The sequence below is a fragment of the Panthera pardus genome, unplaced genomic scaffold (genome assembly GCF_024362965.1).
Source record: "Panthera pardus isolate Hobbes unplaced genomic scaffold, ASM2436296v1 HiC_scaffold_26, whole genome shotgun sequence".
Taxonomy (NCBI): domain Eukaryota; kingdom Metazoa; phylum Chordata; class Mammalia; order Carnivora; family Felidae; genus Panthera; species Panthera pardus.
Window position 1 is genome coordinate 19,775,534 of NW_026526832.1, and position 17,831 is coordinate 19,793,364.

At 47.4% G+C, this 17,831-nt stretch overlaps 1 protein-coding gene across 2 annotated transcripts in view; it reads right to left on the minus strand.

The window, feature by feature from the left end:
* DPYSL5 (dihydropyrimidinase like 5) overlaps positions 1-17,831 on the minus strand; it is a 100,365-nt gene that overhangs the window by 55,809 nt on the left and 26,725 nt on the right. The window contains exons 2-3 of one of the 2 annotated variants that reach the window (XM_053891058.1): positions 13,713-13,831; positions 634-898 (exon numbers count right to left, since the gene is read on the minus strand). In XM_053891058.1, the coding sequence (XP_053747033.1) occupies positions 634-894 (261 nt within the window). In that variant the 5' untranslated portion in view covers positions 895-898; positions 13,713-13,831. The remainder of the gene's footprint in view (positions 1-633; positions 899-13,712; positions 13,832-17,831) is intronic. The other variant, XM_019449758.2, reaches the window with a different exon arrangement.

Consider the following 17,831-nt stretch of genomic DNA (forward strand, 5'->3'; position numbering starts at 1 on the left):
AACATACCACAGCTCTGGCTCAGCTCAATAACAGTAAATATTGCCCATGACAACTCCCTCTAAAAGAGGCTCCACTACCAGGTTTTTTGTTTTTTTTTCCAGCTGTTTTTAAAAATAATGAACAAGCTAGGAGAGATAATCCAAGATCGCTAGCCATGTTTGTTTCATAATTACTGCCATTAAAATCATCTAGAAGAAGCATATCTATTTTTCACAATCTTTGGGGAATTAATTTAGCTGATCATCCATAAAGGAGTTCTTCAGATCAATACCACACTCCCCGTCACATACATGCATAGCAACAAACACCAGCTATAATTCTCTTCTTCTTCTAGGTCTGCATTACATGATGTAACCATATAAAAATAAAATCAGTTCCCAGCCTCGGCACACGGGTAAGTGATGTGATCGGTAAAACAGGCCTACATACCTCCTTTTCGGTAGCCATGGAGATCTATGACATCTAGCCTGGAATTTCCTATGTCAGCTGCCACAGTGGCCCCATGAGAGCACCCTCGTCCTTTTAGCAATACAGCAGGGGCATCCTGTTCACATGGGTCTAGTCTGGAGCAACCCCACAAACAGAAGAAACCGAAAGGGAAGGAAGGCACCTTCAGCGAACAGGAACATTACCTTGGTCCCGTGGTAGAAGTCGTCCACGCATGTAGCGTTCATGAAGGTCTGATGGAAGTGGGTGCTGGTGTCAATGCCTCCAGGGATCACCAACTTCCCAGTGGCATCGATCACCTTGGCCCCTCCGGGGATCATGAGCTCACGGCCCACCTGCTGGATGATGCCATTCTCAATGTAGACGTCAGCCTCGTGGGTGCAGTCATCGTTCACCACCTTGCCTCCCTTGATGAGAATCCTCACGCTGCCTGAATTGGCAAGCATGTTCCTATGGAGGGTGAAAGGGAGGCACCAGTCAAGGTCAAAGTCCCTTTTCACTGTAACCAAGGTCCCACTTCTTCCTATCAGAGTCCAAACCCCATGGGCAGAGTAAGTGAGCAGGGAGGGGGAGGAAGTTTCCCCATGGCCTGAGAACACTGGTCCTACAACCAGCTGGGGTCACAAGCCTCCCACTGACCTCATAGTGAGACTTATTGGGAATCACGACACAGTGGCAGTAAGGGTGCATCCGGGGTCCAAAGAAACATCAGTGTCTACCTTCCCAAAATGATGTGTAGGTTCTAAAGCATTTTCCTATCTACTGTGTTGTTTTAGTCCCAGAACAACCCAAGGAGTGGCATTTTACCAATCAGAAAGCTGAAACTGCTGAGTAAGGGATTTATGGCTTCTCAGTAGCCAAGTCAAACCACAGGTCTTGTGTGAACAGTGTCCCCACTGTACCATATGGTCCCAAAGGTATCAGGGGCTCCCGGGGCGTGTCTCACAGAGCCAAATTCTCCAAGCCTCACAGTTGTTGAATCCGTGTCATTCTTCAGGTGGATTCGGCTCCAGCTGGCTCTCCCATGTCTGCCTCAAGGCCACTACTACCACATTAAGCTCCACAGCTGGCTGCACACGAATAAGCTCATTGGCAGAGCCTTTGCAAAGCACCTGCACTAAAGCTCCACCCCCAGAGATTCAGCTTTATGTGGTCCAGACTGGGTCCCCCAGAACCACTATTTGAAAAAATGTTTGTGGCGGGGGGGGGGGGGGGGGCGCCTGGGTGGCTCACTTGGTTACGTGTCTGACTCTTGGTTTTGGCTCAGGTCATTATCTCACGGTTCTCAAGTTCGAGCCCTGCATCGGCCTGTGCATTGACAGTGCAGAGCCTGAATGGGATTCTCTCTCTCCCTCTGCCCCTCCCCTGCTCTCTCTCTCTCTCTCTCTCTCTCTCTCTCTAAATAAATAAATAAACTTATAAAAAAATTTTAGGGACGCCTGGGTGGCTCAGTTGGTGAAGCGTTGGACTTTGCTTCAGGTCATGATCTCCTGGTTTGTGGATTTGAGCCCCACGTCGGGCCCTCTGCAGTCAGCAGAGCCGGCTTCAGATTCTCTGTCCCCCTCTCTCTCTGCCTCTCCCCCACTCGTGCTGTCTCGGTCTCTCTCAAAATAATGTTTATTTATTTATTTTGAGAGAGAGAGAGAGTGAGTGAGCAGGGGAGGGAAGGGCAGAGAGAGAGGGAATCCCAAGCAGGCTCCGCACTGTCAGCGCAGAGACCAATGTGGGGCTCGAACTCATGAACCCTGAGATCATGACCTGAGCCGAAACCAAGAGTCAGATGCTCAACTGACTGAGCCACCCAGGCACCCCTGGAACCACTATTTTTAAAAGCTAGAGAACTTTACCATATGCTTAAAGAAGAATTAATGCCAATCTCTTCCAGAAAACAGAAGAGAAGGAAATGTTCCCAACTCATTTTATGAAACCAGTATTCCTCAGATACCAAAGCCAGACAAAGACAGTGCCAAAAAAAAGAAAACTATAGGGTAATATCCCTCATGAATATACATTAAAAAGTTCTTAACAAGGGGCACGTGGGTGGCTCAGTCAGTCGAGCATCAGACTTTGGCCCAGGTCATGATCTTGCAGCACGTGAGTTAGAGCCCTGCATTGGGCTGTCAGTTCTGAGCCTGCTTCAGATCCTCTCTCCCCCTTTCTCTGCCCCACCCCTGCTTACACTCTTGTCTCTCAAAAATTAAAAAAAAAAAAAAGTTCTTAACAAAATATTAGCAAGTAGAATTCAGCAACATGTAAATAGAATTCTACACCATGTAAATGGGATTTATTCCAGGGATGCAATGTTGGCTCAATATTTGAAAATTCAATCAATGTCATCCACCATATTAACAGGCTAAAGAAGAAAAACCACATAATCGTATCATTTGATGCAGAAAAAAACATATGACAAAATTCAACATCCATTCGTGATAAAAACTCTCATAAAAGTAGGAATAAAAGTTAACTTCCTAAATTTAATAAAGAACACCTCTGAGAAACCTATAGCTAACATAAGACTTAATGATTAAAAACTGAATGCTTCGGGTGCCTGGGTGGCTCAGTCGGTTGAGCATCTGACTCTTGGTTTCTGCTCAGGTAGTTAGTGATCCTGGGGTTGTGGGATCAAGCCCCACATCAGGCTCCATGCTCAGCACAGAGGTTCTCTTTCTTAAGGTTCTCTTTCTCTCTCCCTTTGCCCCTTTTGCCTGTTCGTGCTTTCTCTCTTAAAAAAAAAAACAAAAAAAACCCACTCCTAGTACAAGTGAGTTCAGCAAGAATGCAAGATAAAAGACCAACATAAGAAGTTAGTTTTTCTATATACTAGCAATGAACACATATACATGATGCAAAAAACTTTAAATGCATAGGCATAAATCTAAGAAAACATATACAGGATTTGTATGCTGATAACCACAAAATGCTGATGAAAGAAATCAAAGATCTAAGTGAGTGGAGAGACATACCACGTTCATGGATTGGAACACCCAACATAGTAATATATCAATTTTCCCCTAATGGATATACATGTTTAATGTAGTTTGTATCTCAGCAAAAATATTTTGTAGATAGAGGCAAGCTTATTGTTAAAGTTTATGTGAAATGACAAAGCTAAAATAATTTTTACAAAGATGAATAAAGTGGGAGGGATCGGTCTACCTGATTTCAAGACTTACTACATTGCTACAGTAATCAAGACTTTGTGATATGAATGGAGGGATAGACACAAAGATCAGTGGAACAGAATAAAGACCCAGAAATATCCCCATGCAAGTATGGTCAACTGATTTCTGACAAAGTTACAAAAAAGCAATTTGATGGAGGTGGGGGGGGAAAGATAGTCTTTTTAACAAATGGTATTGGAGCAATTGGATATCCATAGACAAAAAATAAACCTTGGCTTAAATCTCAAATCTTATAAAAAATCAACTCAAAATGGAACATACACTGAGTGGCCACGTTTGACCACTAACCATTCTCTTCCTCTTGGAACTCCCTTCCATTAGCATTAAATGTGGCCATGCAGTGGAGGGGAATAGGGACCACAAGGAGATCTTGACCAGTTTTGGAGATGAACAAGTCTTTGATAAATGGTGGTTGAAGGCAAGTTTGTGGGAATTTGTCAATTCTTTGTGAATAAAAGAAGCCATAAAATGGGCTGAGGAATATGGCTGAGGTAAGGTACCAATTTAGGACAGAGAAGACCCAAGATTTTTCAAGCAGCTAGGAAAGAGTCAAAGGAAAGACTGAAGTTCTAGGAGAATAAGAGATTATTTGTGATGTAAGGTCTTACAGCATGGGAAGAATGACAGCCATCATCAATGGAAGCCAGGTCCCTGTCAACTTACATAGTTTATTTTATTTGATCCTTCCAACAAATCTGTGAGGAAGCTATTATCATGCCCATCCACAGAAGAGGAAACAGACTCAAGAAAGGCTAAGTTCAAGGCTCATAGGAAGAAGATATGTGAAGATGCAGAAGAGGTAAGAATATACAGCTGTTCTCTCTGTACATCTGGAGGCAGGAGCTCCTGGGAGCATAGAGGAGCAAGAGGCTGTGAGCAGAGTGGGGGATGTATGGGGGAGCCACTGTGGGGCTGGAGGTGTGAAGGGGGAGGTACACAGGGGAAGGGGTCAGTGCTCAGACAGCTGTGGTCACAGTGAGCGAATCAGAATTCCGTCCAGGGAGCCCACTTTGGTTGGATCTACAACTCTCCTGACCCTGAGGTATCTGAACAGAAATGATTTTCATTTAGGCCTAGAAAATATAGGACAAAGTTTGGCCAGGGGGACGGAGACCTCGCCATTGCAGGGTCTCCCCAAGGCTCAGATGAAGCCCACCTTTCTACTTGGTAAACTTCTCATTCCTCGGGACCCAATTCAATTGTCCCCCTTTCTGAGAAGGCTTCCTGACTCCCTGCCCCTTCATAGACTTCATGGCCCTGGAGTCTATCTGCATCTGTGAACTGAGGTCCTCCAAGTCAACAGTATAATCAATGATCATTGTTTCTGTTCCCTCCTCATCCCCAGCCTCCTGTATACGATACTCAAAACCAGTGAACAAATGAATGAATGGCCTTGCTGCACTTGTTGCACCCCCAACATGATCAGGTGGTTTAAAGCAGTGAATGGTAGGCTGTTCCATATTTGTTTCCTGGGATATCTGGCAACTTTACGTTCAGGATAATGCTCAGCTTTCGTCACTTTTCCAATACAGCAAAAACCTGTGGACAGAGCCGAGGCACCAACAGATGTCCTCTTCTTCTTGCCATTTCATTTGCCTGCCACCAGATAAGCTGTGGGGAGGCTGTGTCCCAGGATGAAAAGGCTTTAGAACCTGTTGAAGGAATACCTCTTGAAAGGAGGTAAGTCAGCTATCTGGAGAGCTTAGCCTGCTCTCCTAGATACACTTGATTAAGCAGTTTGTTTTTGTCAAGATGACCAGTCTGGAGTGCCTGGAATCTCAACACCAAGAAAGTTTACTGTGCCTATTCACAGCGTCAACCACCAGGCTCTCCTGCTGTTAGGAGGGGCTGGCCCTTTGGGGGGCTGCTGCTGGGGCGGTGCTGGGGAACAACACAGGTGTTGGGAGTGGACCACAACAGCTGTTTCCCAGGAACATCTGCTCCCCACCAGGTATCATTCCAAGCTCTGGGGAGAAGGGGCCCCTCTCCTAGTGAGGAAGGTACTGGGCAGAGAGGCGGCAGTGAGATGGGAAAATGGGACTGGAGAGATGGGAAAATGGGACCGTCGCGGCCACAAGCTTATTGCCTGAAGCTGGGAGGAAGCTGAACATTATTTCAGATCTTTTGTCCTAAAACCTGAAAACTGGAGTTTTAATTTAATATGCAACTAGGAAATGAGTTTGTTCTCAGGTGATGGACATAAGCACTCTGGCCAAAAGAAACCCGGAGAGCCTAAGAGATGCAATCTCCCTCTCTCTCATTACAAAGTCAAGGCCAAGTGTGACCACGAAAGAAGAGATGCACCTTCTCAGTTTGCACTAGAAGAGGGAAGTGATGGTGGTGGTAGGGGCAGCCGAAAGAAGACACCCCCCCGCCCCAGCCCTCTGTACAAATATATAATCCTCACCTTTTAAAGCTACTTTAAAGAGGAAAAGTAGGAATATTTATGCTGGCAAATTGTTTATGTCAGTGTTGTAAATGAGAATATTGACTTGCTTATTAATCTAGAACACATACTTCAGAGTATACACCTGGAGGGTCGGGACTTTGAAGGGCGATGCGATAATAAATTACTGGGGATTCTTGTCCTAGCTTTGATGCTGCTGTCAAAAGCCAAGGGTATCTTCTTCAAGAGAAACGAGAGCAATAGCTCTTGGTAAGCTAACACCCCGCGTCTGGCATTTTCCATGCATTCAACCACGGGGCAACCCTGAGAAGTGGGAACAAGGCAGGAACATTAGCCCCATCATAAGAGGAGGAAACACAAGTTTTGGAAATTAAAGGCCACACCACTCCAGGAGAAGGATCGGGTTCACAGTCAGGTCTCTCTGAGTTTAAAGAAAGGTCATTAGAGTTAGCTCTGAATGGAAGAGTTACAGGTGATTCTTATGTTATTTATAGTTTTCTGTACTTTCAAACTATATACAATAAACTTAGGTTACCTTTCATAACCTGAGAAGTTATGTTGAGAAGCTTTTTTGTTTTTTTAAAGCTAAAAAGAAGCCAGAGGCATCCAATGTGACCCTTCGTTCAGGTGGAGGGCTCAGTTCCTCCCGATGCCTCCTTTATGGGAGGAGTGGGTAGAGCTACTATCGACTGTAACACTCAATCCTTTCTCTAGAACCCTTGGGTTGGGTCCCCGACCCAACCTGTCTTTTCGTCTTCCTTGTAGAAATCCATGAAGGTTAACCCAGCTCTGAAGGGACTGGATTCCCAGGATACCTGTAGAGGGAACTCATTCTCAGAACGTAGAGGACCCTGTTAATAATGTTAACAATTAGTGCACACCTCCTGTACACTGGGCCCTCACCAACCCTGTCACACGCATGATCTCATCTGATCCTTACAATGCTCTGACGTAGATACCATTATTGCCCCATTACTGCCACAGAGATGGCTGAGGTTTAGAAAGTTAAAGAAACGTCCTCAAGATCACATAGCTAGCTTGTAACAAAGGAGGGATTGAAAGCCAGACACTTGTCTAGAGCTGTTGTGGACCGAAAGTTTGTGTCCTTCCAAAATTCATACGCTAAAGCCCTAACCTCTAGTGTGGCTACGCTTGGAGATGAGCCCCTAAGCAAAATTTTAAGGCTAAAGGAGGTCATAAGGTGCCGTCCTGATCCCACAAGGTTAGTAGAAGAGACACCAGAGGGCTGAGTCCCCAACCCACCACCCCCATGTGCTTTGCATAAGCGCTGAAAAAAGGCCCTGTAAGAAAGGAGCTGTCCACCAGCGAGGAAGAGAGTTCTCACCAGAAACCTACCACACTGACACCCTCATCTTAGACTTCCAGCCTCAGAACTGTGAGAAAATAAATTTCATTGTATAAGCCCTGCAGTCTGTGGTATTTTGTTGTGGCAGCCTGAGCAGACTAACACAAGAGCTGACATCCCTGGCCATGCGCCATATGCCAACATGGAGGCCGTGCGACCCAGAGCCTGCATCTCAAGCCGCCTGGTGGAGCCACTTCGGTGGATGCTCTGAGCTCCTTCCCCCACCCTCTGGCAGACTTTCGGCTTCAGACTAGGGACTGCTGTCATCAGAACTGCCTGCGGGCCTTCAGCCTTTTGGGGCGACTGAGGCCTCAGAACACTCTAGGGCTGTGCTGTCGTGTTTGGATAATATCATAGCACGGTTCCTTAGTATACTCACTCCCTGTCCGTGATGCTTTTGGAGATTGTCTTTTTAAAATGAACATTTGTGTGCACTAAAATACTCTAATTGGGGCACCTAGGTGGCTCAGTTGGTTAAGGTCTGACTCTTGGTTTCGGCTCAGGCCAGGATCTCACGGTTCCATGAGTTCGAGCCCCATGTTGGGCTCCACACTGACGGTGCAGAGCCTGCTTAGGATTCTCTCTCTGCCTCTCTCTTTCTCTCTCAAAATAAATAAACTTAAAAAAAATACTCTAATTTCATTCTCTCTAGTGGGTGAGAGAGACACAAATTTACAGAGCAACTAAAGTGTAGAGGATATACTTCTTGTCTAAAAACCTGAAAACAAAGTTAACACATATTGGTTTAGGGGCACCTGGGTGGCTCAGTCAGTCGTTTAAACGTCTGACTTCGGCTCAGGTCATGATCTTGAAGTTCATGGGTTCAAGCCCCGCATCGGGCTCTGTGCTGCCAGCTCAGAGCCTGGAGCCTGCTTTGGATTCTGTGTCTCCCTCTCTCTCTGCCCCTCCCTGCTCACACTCTGTCTCTCTTTCTCTCAAAAATAAACATTAAAAAAAAATTAGCAGGTATTAATTTTTAAAATTTTTTTTTAGTGTTTTTATTTATTTTTGAGACAGAGAGAGACAGAGCATGAGCAGGCGAGGGGCAGAGAGAGAGGGAGACTCAGAATCCGAAGCAGGCTCCAGGCCCTGAGCTGGCAGCACAGAGCCCGAAGAGGGGCTCGAACTCACGGATTGTGAGATCGTGACCCGAGCTGAAGTCGGATGCTCAACCGACTGAGCCACCCAGGCACCCCCACAGGTATTGATTTAAACTGGGTGTCTCTGACCCGTGTACCAGAGACCAGAGCTGTGAGTGAGTGAGCCGGCTGTGTGATGATTGATGGTGAGACTGTCTTGCTACACCAGTATCCTCCCCCCCAATTTTAGATTTCCAAATTGTCTACGTGGCCAAGATGCCTCATCCCACCTAGTCTCCCTCACCATTGACGGTTGACACTCATTATGCTTCTCACCTCCCCCAGTAACCTCATTAGCGCCACCTTCCCACAGATTTCCCTGCTAGTCTTTGCTAAACTAAACGGAAGAAAAGATGTTCTGGTGTCTTTTTCTGCAGCAAGCCTTCTGTCTGTGTACAGACGAGTTGGTGAACATAATGGGGTAAGGGGGTGGGTGAGTGGGGAATATACCTTGGCTCCCTTAGGAGAGTCCCTCAGAAGGGAAAAGCTTTGAGCACAATTGTGCCACAGGCTATGGCGGTCTTTCCCTCTGTTCTGGCGGGGGCAGTATATTCAGAAAACATTCTTATCCATGGTCATGGTCAGTATCAGATTTACTTACTTGTGATGCTTCAAATCACTCATTTATTCCAAACACAGTTACTGCGTAGACAGAGCCCATGTCTGGCCCACTGGCTTGCCATATAGGCTGTGGACTGAATGTTTGTATCACCCCCAAAATTCATATGTTGAAGTCCCAATCCCAAACATGATAGTATCTGGAGCTGGGGCCTGTGGGAGGGAATTAGGTCATGAGGTTGGGGCCCTCATCAGAAGAGACAGGAGATCTCTCTCTCTCCCCCACCCCTCTCTCTCTCTCTCCATCTCCTGCCTGGGCCCCCACCCCGTGCAAGGACACAGAGAGAAAGGTAGTCATCTGCAAGCCGGGAGGAGAGTCCTCACCAGGAAACAAATTGGCCAGCACCTTGATCTTGGGCTTCTTAGTCTTCAGAACCGTGGGGAATAATTTGTTGTTGTTTAAGCCAGTCTGTGGTATTTTTATTATAGCGGCCTAAGCTAAGATACTACATTAGAAATGAACATTATCATCAAATCATCATTAAACGACAACTGTGCCTTAAAATAGATGTCACCTCCTTTAAGGACTTCTGGCGGTATTCCACATTCCCATTTGTCTAACCAACAACTCTGATCACCCAGCTATGTTGTCTATGCAAATGAAAGAATTCAAACCACATGGCTGTCCTCCCAGGCAGAAATGGAAAAATGCCAGATAGTCAAACGGTATTAGAAGGAATAAATCAGAACTATGGAATTCTAGAGCTGCATAGATTCATCAAGTCTACCCTGACTTTCCCTTCAGTCCCCGGACTTCGCCAACGGTGACCTTGAATAGAAGGGAAGCAGTCCAGCACCAACAGGGGGGCTGGTAAACTGCAAATGTGGAGATCTGAGGAATTCTACAACATATCTGGGGAAGCAACGATGCCTTCCACGGCAAGATGGTGAATATCTTTGATATGCCAAGATTCATCCAACTGTATGCAGCTTGTATTCCCCAATTTCCTAATTCCGTGGCATGGATTCCTCATGCTCCTGAGCCAGTGCTGGGGCAGAGACAAGGTGATGTGCAAGCTGGGGAAACAGCCCTGTCTAACCTGGGAGTGCAGTCTTTCCTGAGAAAGCCTCTTTACGTTTAAAACAGTGACAATAATTGCTATTTGCTATCTAATAACTGTCTTGTTGGATAAAGGAAAATTTCCTGCACTGCCCACCCTTCTGCCCCGCTTAGTGCTGTAAGCTGTTCCAGGGCAGAACTGCACAGCGGGGGGATCCTGCCGGGTGGACAGTCAAGGTTATGGCAGCTGCTGCTTCTCGCTCATGAAATGCACACAAGCCCACGCTCCTAAAAGGCGCACAGGGTTAGCCCTGCCAAGGAAATGCCAACCCCAACACTGTGTCTTGAAATTGCCTGTGTCTGTCATCACCTTTTCCAGCTCCCCTGTGCCTGCAGGGAGGTGCGAGACAAGGAGAGTCTGCAAGGTCTGTCCTGCACAGCTGCCTCCTGCCAGCAGCTCAGCTGGAGGATGCCGGGGGACTCTGGGGCTCGACAAAGACACATGGGGCCAGAAGGGTGCCAAGGGGATCCTTCTTGCATAAAGACCCTAAAACTAACTTGTTAAAGTGGTGCCTGGGTGGCTCAGTCCGTGAAGTGTCCAACTCTTAATTTTGGCTCAGGTCATGTTCTCTTAGCTTTTTTTTTTTTTTTTTAAGTTTATTTATTCATGTTGAGAGAGAGACAGAGAGAGAGGGGGACAGAGAGAGAGTCCCAAGCAGGCTTTGCGCTGTCAGCACAGAGCCCGACGCGGGGCTCGATCTCACAAACCTCGAGATCATGACCTGAGTCGACATCAACAGCCGGACGCTTAACCAACTAAGCCATCCAGGTGCCCCATATGTATTTTCTTTTTAATAGGCCTTGGTTTAAGACTCACATGTCCTCTTTTGGTCAAATCCAAAGAAGAATGTGTGATTTTACAGACGCTCAGTCACTGTGATATGAAGGGACGTGCAAAGCAAGAGCTACACATCCACCTTGTGACATGAAGGACCTACTAAGCCAACCCTAATGGTAAATGGAGTGCTAACTGGAGGGGAAGGAGAAGCCAGTTCTGGTCACTGGGGCTACACTGAATGATGTGGCTTTTCCTTTGCTCCAAGCAGGTAACATTTGCCAAAGGATCAAAAGGCAACACGTGGCAGTGGTTAGAAGACAAAAAAAAAAATACACAGCTGCTTTTCTTCTTCTGATCAGCATACAGGAAAGAGAAACAGAGCAGGGGGAAAGCCGACCCTAAAGGGGGGTTGGGGACAGGTGTGCGGGGGCAGGGCATTGCCCTTATAGCATTCTGGGATGGTACTGGAAGGGGATTCTCTTTGAGATGATAAATGAGAACAAATGAAAGATTCAACAGAACACAAAAGCCACAAAGGGAAGTTTAAGGTGAGTGGGAAACAGCCAAGGCTGTAAGTTAAATACATTTAAGTGTTTAGTAAACTGCCTTTCTAAATAATACAGCACTAAATAATTCTTAACTAATATGAAAGCCGTATAATTTTATCATTCTTAATTGGCTTTATGGACTCTTGAGTAGATTTAAAATAGTAGTTCTAACATACGTGTCAGGTATAAAGAAAAGTGACAAACACCTGTGAATTCACCATTGTCACTACTGTTGAAGTCCCCACACCTCTTTCGTCCTACCCACCCCCACCCTCAGACATAACCACTTCCCCAGTTAATCTGTATGGACTAATGATAAATAACAATTAGGTGACAAGGAAAAATAAAAAAGACAAGATCACAGCTGTTCCCACCCCATGACCTCCTCTCCCCAACATCTCAGGATCACACTTCACCTGCCTTATGACGACTGACTTCTTCATCACTTAGTACCGTGCTTTCTAAGGTAAGCAGGAATCTGGAACCTATTCCACGCTAATAATGAGGATGTGAGTGCGTTTTAACATCTAAATGCCCACTGACCATTCCACTAGCATGTTCCACAGGCACATGCACTCAACCTTTCCAAAACCAGCTGCATCATTCCCAATGGCCCACCCAGGAATCTGAGACTCTTCCTGAATTCCTCTCCCAACTAGGCCACTGTCAGCATCGAGGGCTGGTCTGAGTGGTGGGCCTGGTTTGGGTCACCTAGGAGTTTCGTGCAAAATGTCTTGAGGGATTCTGGAGGCGGAACCCAGCCACGGGGAAGGAGAACTGGGTAAAAGGAAGGTAAAAGGGGGATCTGGGGCTTAGGCATCTCCAGGGACTAGGGGGGGACCTGGAGGCAGGGAGAAGGGCCAGTCAGGCTGAAGGGTAGCACACAGAGGGCAGAGGCTGGACAGGCTGTGGCCGATGTTATGCCCACCCTGAGTCACGCTGGACCCTTCAACCGGTAGCCGTCAGCCATAAGAGTCCAGCACCCGGGCCACACTGGGAGGGCAGGCAGGCAAAGAGGACCCATCTGTCCATAAGATGGGTGAGAGTGTGGTGAACAAAGGCTTCTTCTTAAGAAGGGTTAAAAACAAACACACAAGCAAACAAACAAAGACAAGGGAGCTGCTATAGCGAAGCCCAAGAGGTGGGCCTGGCTTCTGGGGAAGGTGTACGCGGACCCACTTGGGGGGAGTCCTTAGGCTAAGATCCAGCAAGAAGTCTTAATCCCGTGGCTTCATCCGACCTGGCCTGGCACAACGTGGCCACGCGCATTAGGGCAGAGAGGGCAAAAGTGAAATTCCAAAGGATTAGCCCAAGAGGGTGGTAAGCAATGGAGCCGCAGACCGCCTGTTCCAGGTTAGCTGTGCGAGAAACCGGGCAGTTGTGGGAAGGGGAAGCTGAGTGCTTGTGAGCGGGCGTGGCGCCGCGACAGAACAGGCCAGCCGTGTGGCACCAGGTGCACGCGGCCCATGCCCTTGCTCCTTTCAAGTGCTCGCCTGCTCACTGAGGTCAGGGGGCTTTCGTTTGAGGCTGGGGGAGACTGAGTACCAGCAAATACCAGTAAATATGAGTCAATCCCCACCTGTGAGCCCAGCTAGCTGCTCCAGGGCCCCGGAAGAAAGTCAGGGAGGTGTAAACACGCTGGAGACAAGAGTCCCAACCTCCGGACTGAGGCTTCAGCCAGAAAACACCAGGCTCTTGTGACTGCTAGTCACCATCACCAGCATAGCCCTTCCCCAGGCGGGCCTTCTGGCAGATTCCTCAGCCCTGCTGTGCTTTCCAGGCTCTCACCAGCTGTCTCCAGGCCCCAGAAATAATTCCATCAGCTCTCTTGGAAGGAGACCAGCTGCAGCTCAAGGGCCCCCAGAGTGGCTGCTTCCTAGAACGCCAGCCAAAGGACGGAGAGGCCAGCGGCCACTGCCAGAAAGGGGGGTGGGGAACGACCCTTCTCTGTCCGAGACCCCCATTCTCAGGTGGGGGGTGTAAAAGCAGGAGAAAAGAATGCGTTTTCCTAACTAAAAGTATCCCAGGGGCACCTGGCTGACTCAGTCAGTGGAGCACGCAACTCTTGGTCTCAGGGTTGTGAGTTCGAGCCCCACACTGGGTGTAGAGATTACTTAGAAATAAAATCTTAAAACATAAAATCAAATCAAAGAAAAGTTGGGGCACCTGAGTGGCTCAGTGGGTTAAGCATCCAACTCTTGATCTCAGCTCAGGTCTTGATCTCAGGGTCGCCAGTTCACGCCCACCTTGGGCTCCACGCTGGGTATGAAGCCTACTTCAAAAAACTAAAATAAAAAAAAAAATAATAGTAAAATAAAATAAGAAGTGTCCCAAACCTGGGCTACCTGATAAACTCTAGATTTGGGATAGATACTAAGTGAAAATACACAAAAATTCTACCTTTTCTTATTTATTTGTTTATTTATTTATCCCTTTTAAACTAAAACTTGATATGAACTAACTACCGCCATATATAACATCTCCCCAACAACAATTGAAGGAAAAAGCAAGAGACAAAATAGTAAATACAGTGTAAGTTCCTTAAGAACTTTCAAAACCAGGCAAAAGTGAGCTACAGTGTTTAGGCATAAAGTTGAAGAAGAGAAACCAAAGAAAGGATTATTATAAAAGTCAGGGTGGGTGGTTATCTCTGGAGGATAGGGAGGGGCTGTGTTTGGGCAGAGGCACCTGGTGGGGAAAGCTTCTGGAGAGCTGCAAATGTTCTAGTCTTTCAGTTGAAAAGGGTGGGAGTTACACAGGTGTTTGCTTTAAATGACTCTTTAAATTAGACATTTTCTGCGCTCTTCTGTATGTATCTCATAAAACTCTTAAAAATTAAAAAAAAAAAAAGAACTCCATGTCAATATACGGAATGATATGCAATGTGTTACTACAATTATGTAAAAATATCACACACACAAAACAGACCAGGTGAGGGGTGCCTGGGTGACTCAGTCAGTTAAGTGTCTGACTTTGGCTCAGGTCATGATCTCGCGGTTTGTTGAGTTCAAGCCCCGCGTCAGGCTCTGTGCTGACAGCTCAGAGCCTGGAGCCTGCTTCAGGTTCTGTGTCTCCCTCTCTCTCTCTCTGCCCCTCCCCCACTCACACTCTGTCTCTCTCTCTCTCAAAAATAAACATTAAAAAAATAATTAAAAAAAACAGACAAGGTGAGAATAAATAACGAGGTTTGTGTTTATGAGATTATAGGTGATCTTACTCCTCTAATTTTTCAAACTTCCTATATAATATTATATAGATTTTATAATGAAAAATAATAATGGTAACTTAAAACTACATAAATTGTTTTATACTGTTAGGAAAAAAATTGAAATAAGGTGCAAAAAATGTTTCCTTTTCTTTTCAGGAAATCTTGCCATCATCCTGCCACCTCCAGGGAAATTTCCTAAAAGGACTGGGCTTTAGGACAAACCAATCTCTTTCCTTACTTTGACTCCAACAGATTTTAGAACGACACAGACTTTTTTCTCTGTGATGTGAGACTCCTTCAAAGAGGTGCCGCACATTTCATCTTGTGCCGCAGATGTGTTTCCAGCTCTCTCCCCCAAATGAAGTGCTTTCACCTGCCATTGACTTTTCACCAATAACGCTTCCGCCCAGGCAATGACATCCTCCTTCCTGCGCCTGTGGCTGCCAGCTGCCTTCTTATGGACCTGATTCACCTCCATCACTAATGTGAAGAGGTACTTTTACCTTAACCCAGAATCCCTGGAGCCTGAAGAGCAAATCTCCTCAGTGCTTGTAGCAATACATGGCTAATGGAGCCAAACCTTGGGGAGATGGGCAGAAGGCGGGGAACCACTGTGAGCTCCATCATCTCCCATGGTGATCCCCATCTCCCAAATTCTCATGGGTGATGTCCCCAGGCTTGTGTGGGAAGCACCATGACTGCCTGGAGTGGCAGGCTGGGCGGGCACTCCCAGGAGGCTTGAAGGCAGGCCTGGGGTGAATATAATCAGCTTCCTTCAACTGGGGCAGTGAGGCCACTAGCCTGTGTCTGCATTTCAGTGGCCTGTTTTACAGCAGCCAACAGGAGCAAATGGGGAAGCAAAGGGCGCGAGGGGGCAGGAAGAGGAAATGGAGGGGGGGATGGGTAGAGCAGTGCCAGGAGCCCTGAACTTGCCTTTGCGCCTCTAGCCACGTGACTAACTGCTCCACACCCATCTTCTCAGCTGTGAAGTGGATGTCAGCACCATCAGCCCATCGTTACCACTGAGCTCTTTGTGTGTCAGGCTCCCACATAATTTCATAGAAATCTTACAACCGCCTGTGAGGTGGTTAGGCATTATTATCCCCATTTTATAGCTGGGGAGACTGTGGGTTGGAATTCATCCGTACTAGACTGCAGCTCCTTGAGAGCAGAGCCCAGGCATCACTTTATCCTTCTAAGGGCTCGGCATGCAGAGGCGCTCATTAAATGCTAGCTGAAGGAAGTGAGGGTTGGCAGAGAGAGCGGGGTAGAAGCAGTCTCTGTGCACAAAGGGTTAGCCACAGTAAGGAGCTGTTAGCAACAGGAAGGAAGGCTTCTCCAAAGAAGAGTTCCATGCTGGTTGTGAGGGCGTTTGGTACAAAGCTTAGGGCAGAGCAACAAAGCTGGCGTTGGCTGGGCTGAAAAAAAGACAGGAGGCAGAATAAGCAGGTATGGGCTCGGCACAGCCAGCACACGAACTGCCTTGGGGCCAAGAGGCCAGACTGGGCTGAGCAAGCAGCTTGGGGAGCCAGGGTATGAGGTCAAGGAGCACAGAGCAAGAGGCCCAGCCTTCTGAATGAGACCCGTGTGGCCCAGGATGACTTGGAGCACGGAGAGCAGGATCCTGAGTCTGGCCAGGGGATGAGCACGTGGTTTGGGGGCTGATCTCCCCACTTGTTTGCCTGTCACAGGTTGAGTGGAGGCCGAGAGAACGGGGACTATGGTAATCCGGGCAAGAGGATATGGTGGGCTGAACTGGTGGTGCCTATGGAATAGAAAAGGAGCAGGGCCGAGAAAGGACTGAATGCTGGTGGGTTCTCCGAAGGAAAGGGAGAACAGACTGGGGAAGACAGTAAGAATGGAAGCACGGGCAAACAGAGCAGAGCAGAGAGCTGGTGTGGACAGATGGAGACCAGCTGTCGGGGCATGCCTGTGCTTTATGGACGCCCAGGAACGAAAGCCGATTTCAGCTTCCCTCTCTAGGAACCCTTTAGATCAGTCAGAAGATGGCAACTGACCCAATCAAGGTAAGGAGATGGCAGGAGCAGGAAACTAACACCTACTAAATGCTACTCAGTGTGCTAAGGCTCTTAACACATGGCATTTAATGGAAACAACCTCACAATTGCTCTTGGAGATGAGGGGCTGTCTCCACTTGACAGCCAGTGACTGGAGGTAATGACTAGTCAAGGTCACACAGCTTCATGGAAAGGAAAAGGAGTAGAGGTAATTCTAAACACCAAATAATACAAGGATCAAAAGGTCTGACTGTGCTAATGGGCTAACCTTCTGATTTATTCGTGCGTTGAACACTTAGGAGACACTTGAGACAAAACACTCTACTCAGGCATTGCCAGTTCTACCTACTAAATCTGCTCCTTATCCATCCTCTCTCTCTTTTTTAAGTTTATTTATTTTGAGAGCGAGAGTGTGAGCGAGAGAGGGGCAGACAGAGGATCCCAAGCAAGGCTCCGCAACGTCAGCAGGGCCTGACGTGGGCTCGAGCCCGCGAGCTCATGACCTGAGCAGAAATCAAGTCAGCCGCTTAACCGACTGAGCCACCCAGGCGCCCCACTTACGTTTTCTTTTTTCTCCGAACCAACTGCCTCGGTTCGGGCCCTATCATCTACCTGCATTAAGATGATATCACTATGATCTGGATACTTCTAACTGGTCTCCCGGCCTCCACCCTGTCAGCATACTGAGCTTGTAAGTTGCCAATAGGATCACAGAGACACTCGTAGCACCTACGCGGTACTATACTAAGTGCCAGATACTGCACTGACCCCCGACGAGCTCCCAAGTTTGGAGTGCAAAGAAATGCATGAACAAAAAGTTCAATATGAGTTAAGAGAAGGGCTGTGTCAGTACCAGGAAAGGGGGGGGGGGGGCGGGCGGGAGAAGCACTTCACCCTGAGTGGGATAGAGTACTGCTCCTCAGAGGAGGTGCCTTGGACATCAGTCTGACGGCTGCTTAGGAGTGCACCATGGGGGGCTGGGGGAGCCAAACCTGAGCATTCCAGACAGAAGCAGGGCGGTGTGATCTAGCTGGGTGCCTTCAGGATGGCTGGTGTATT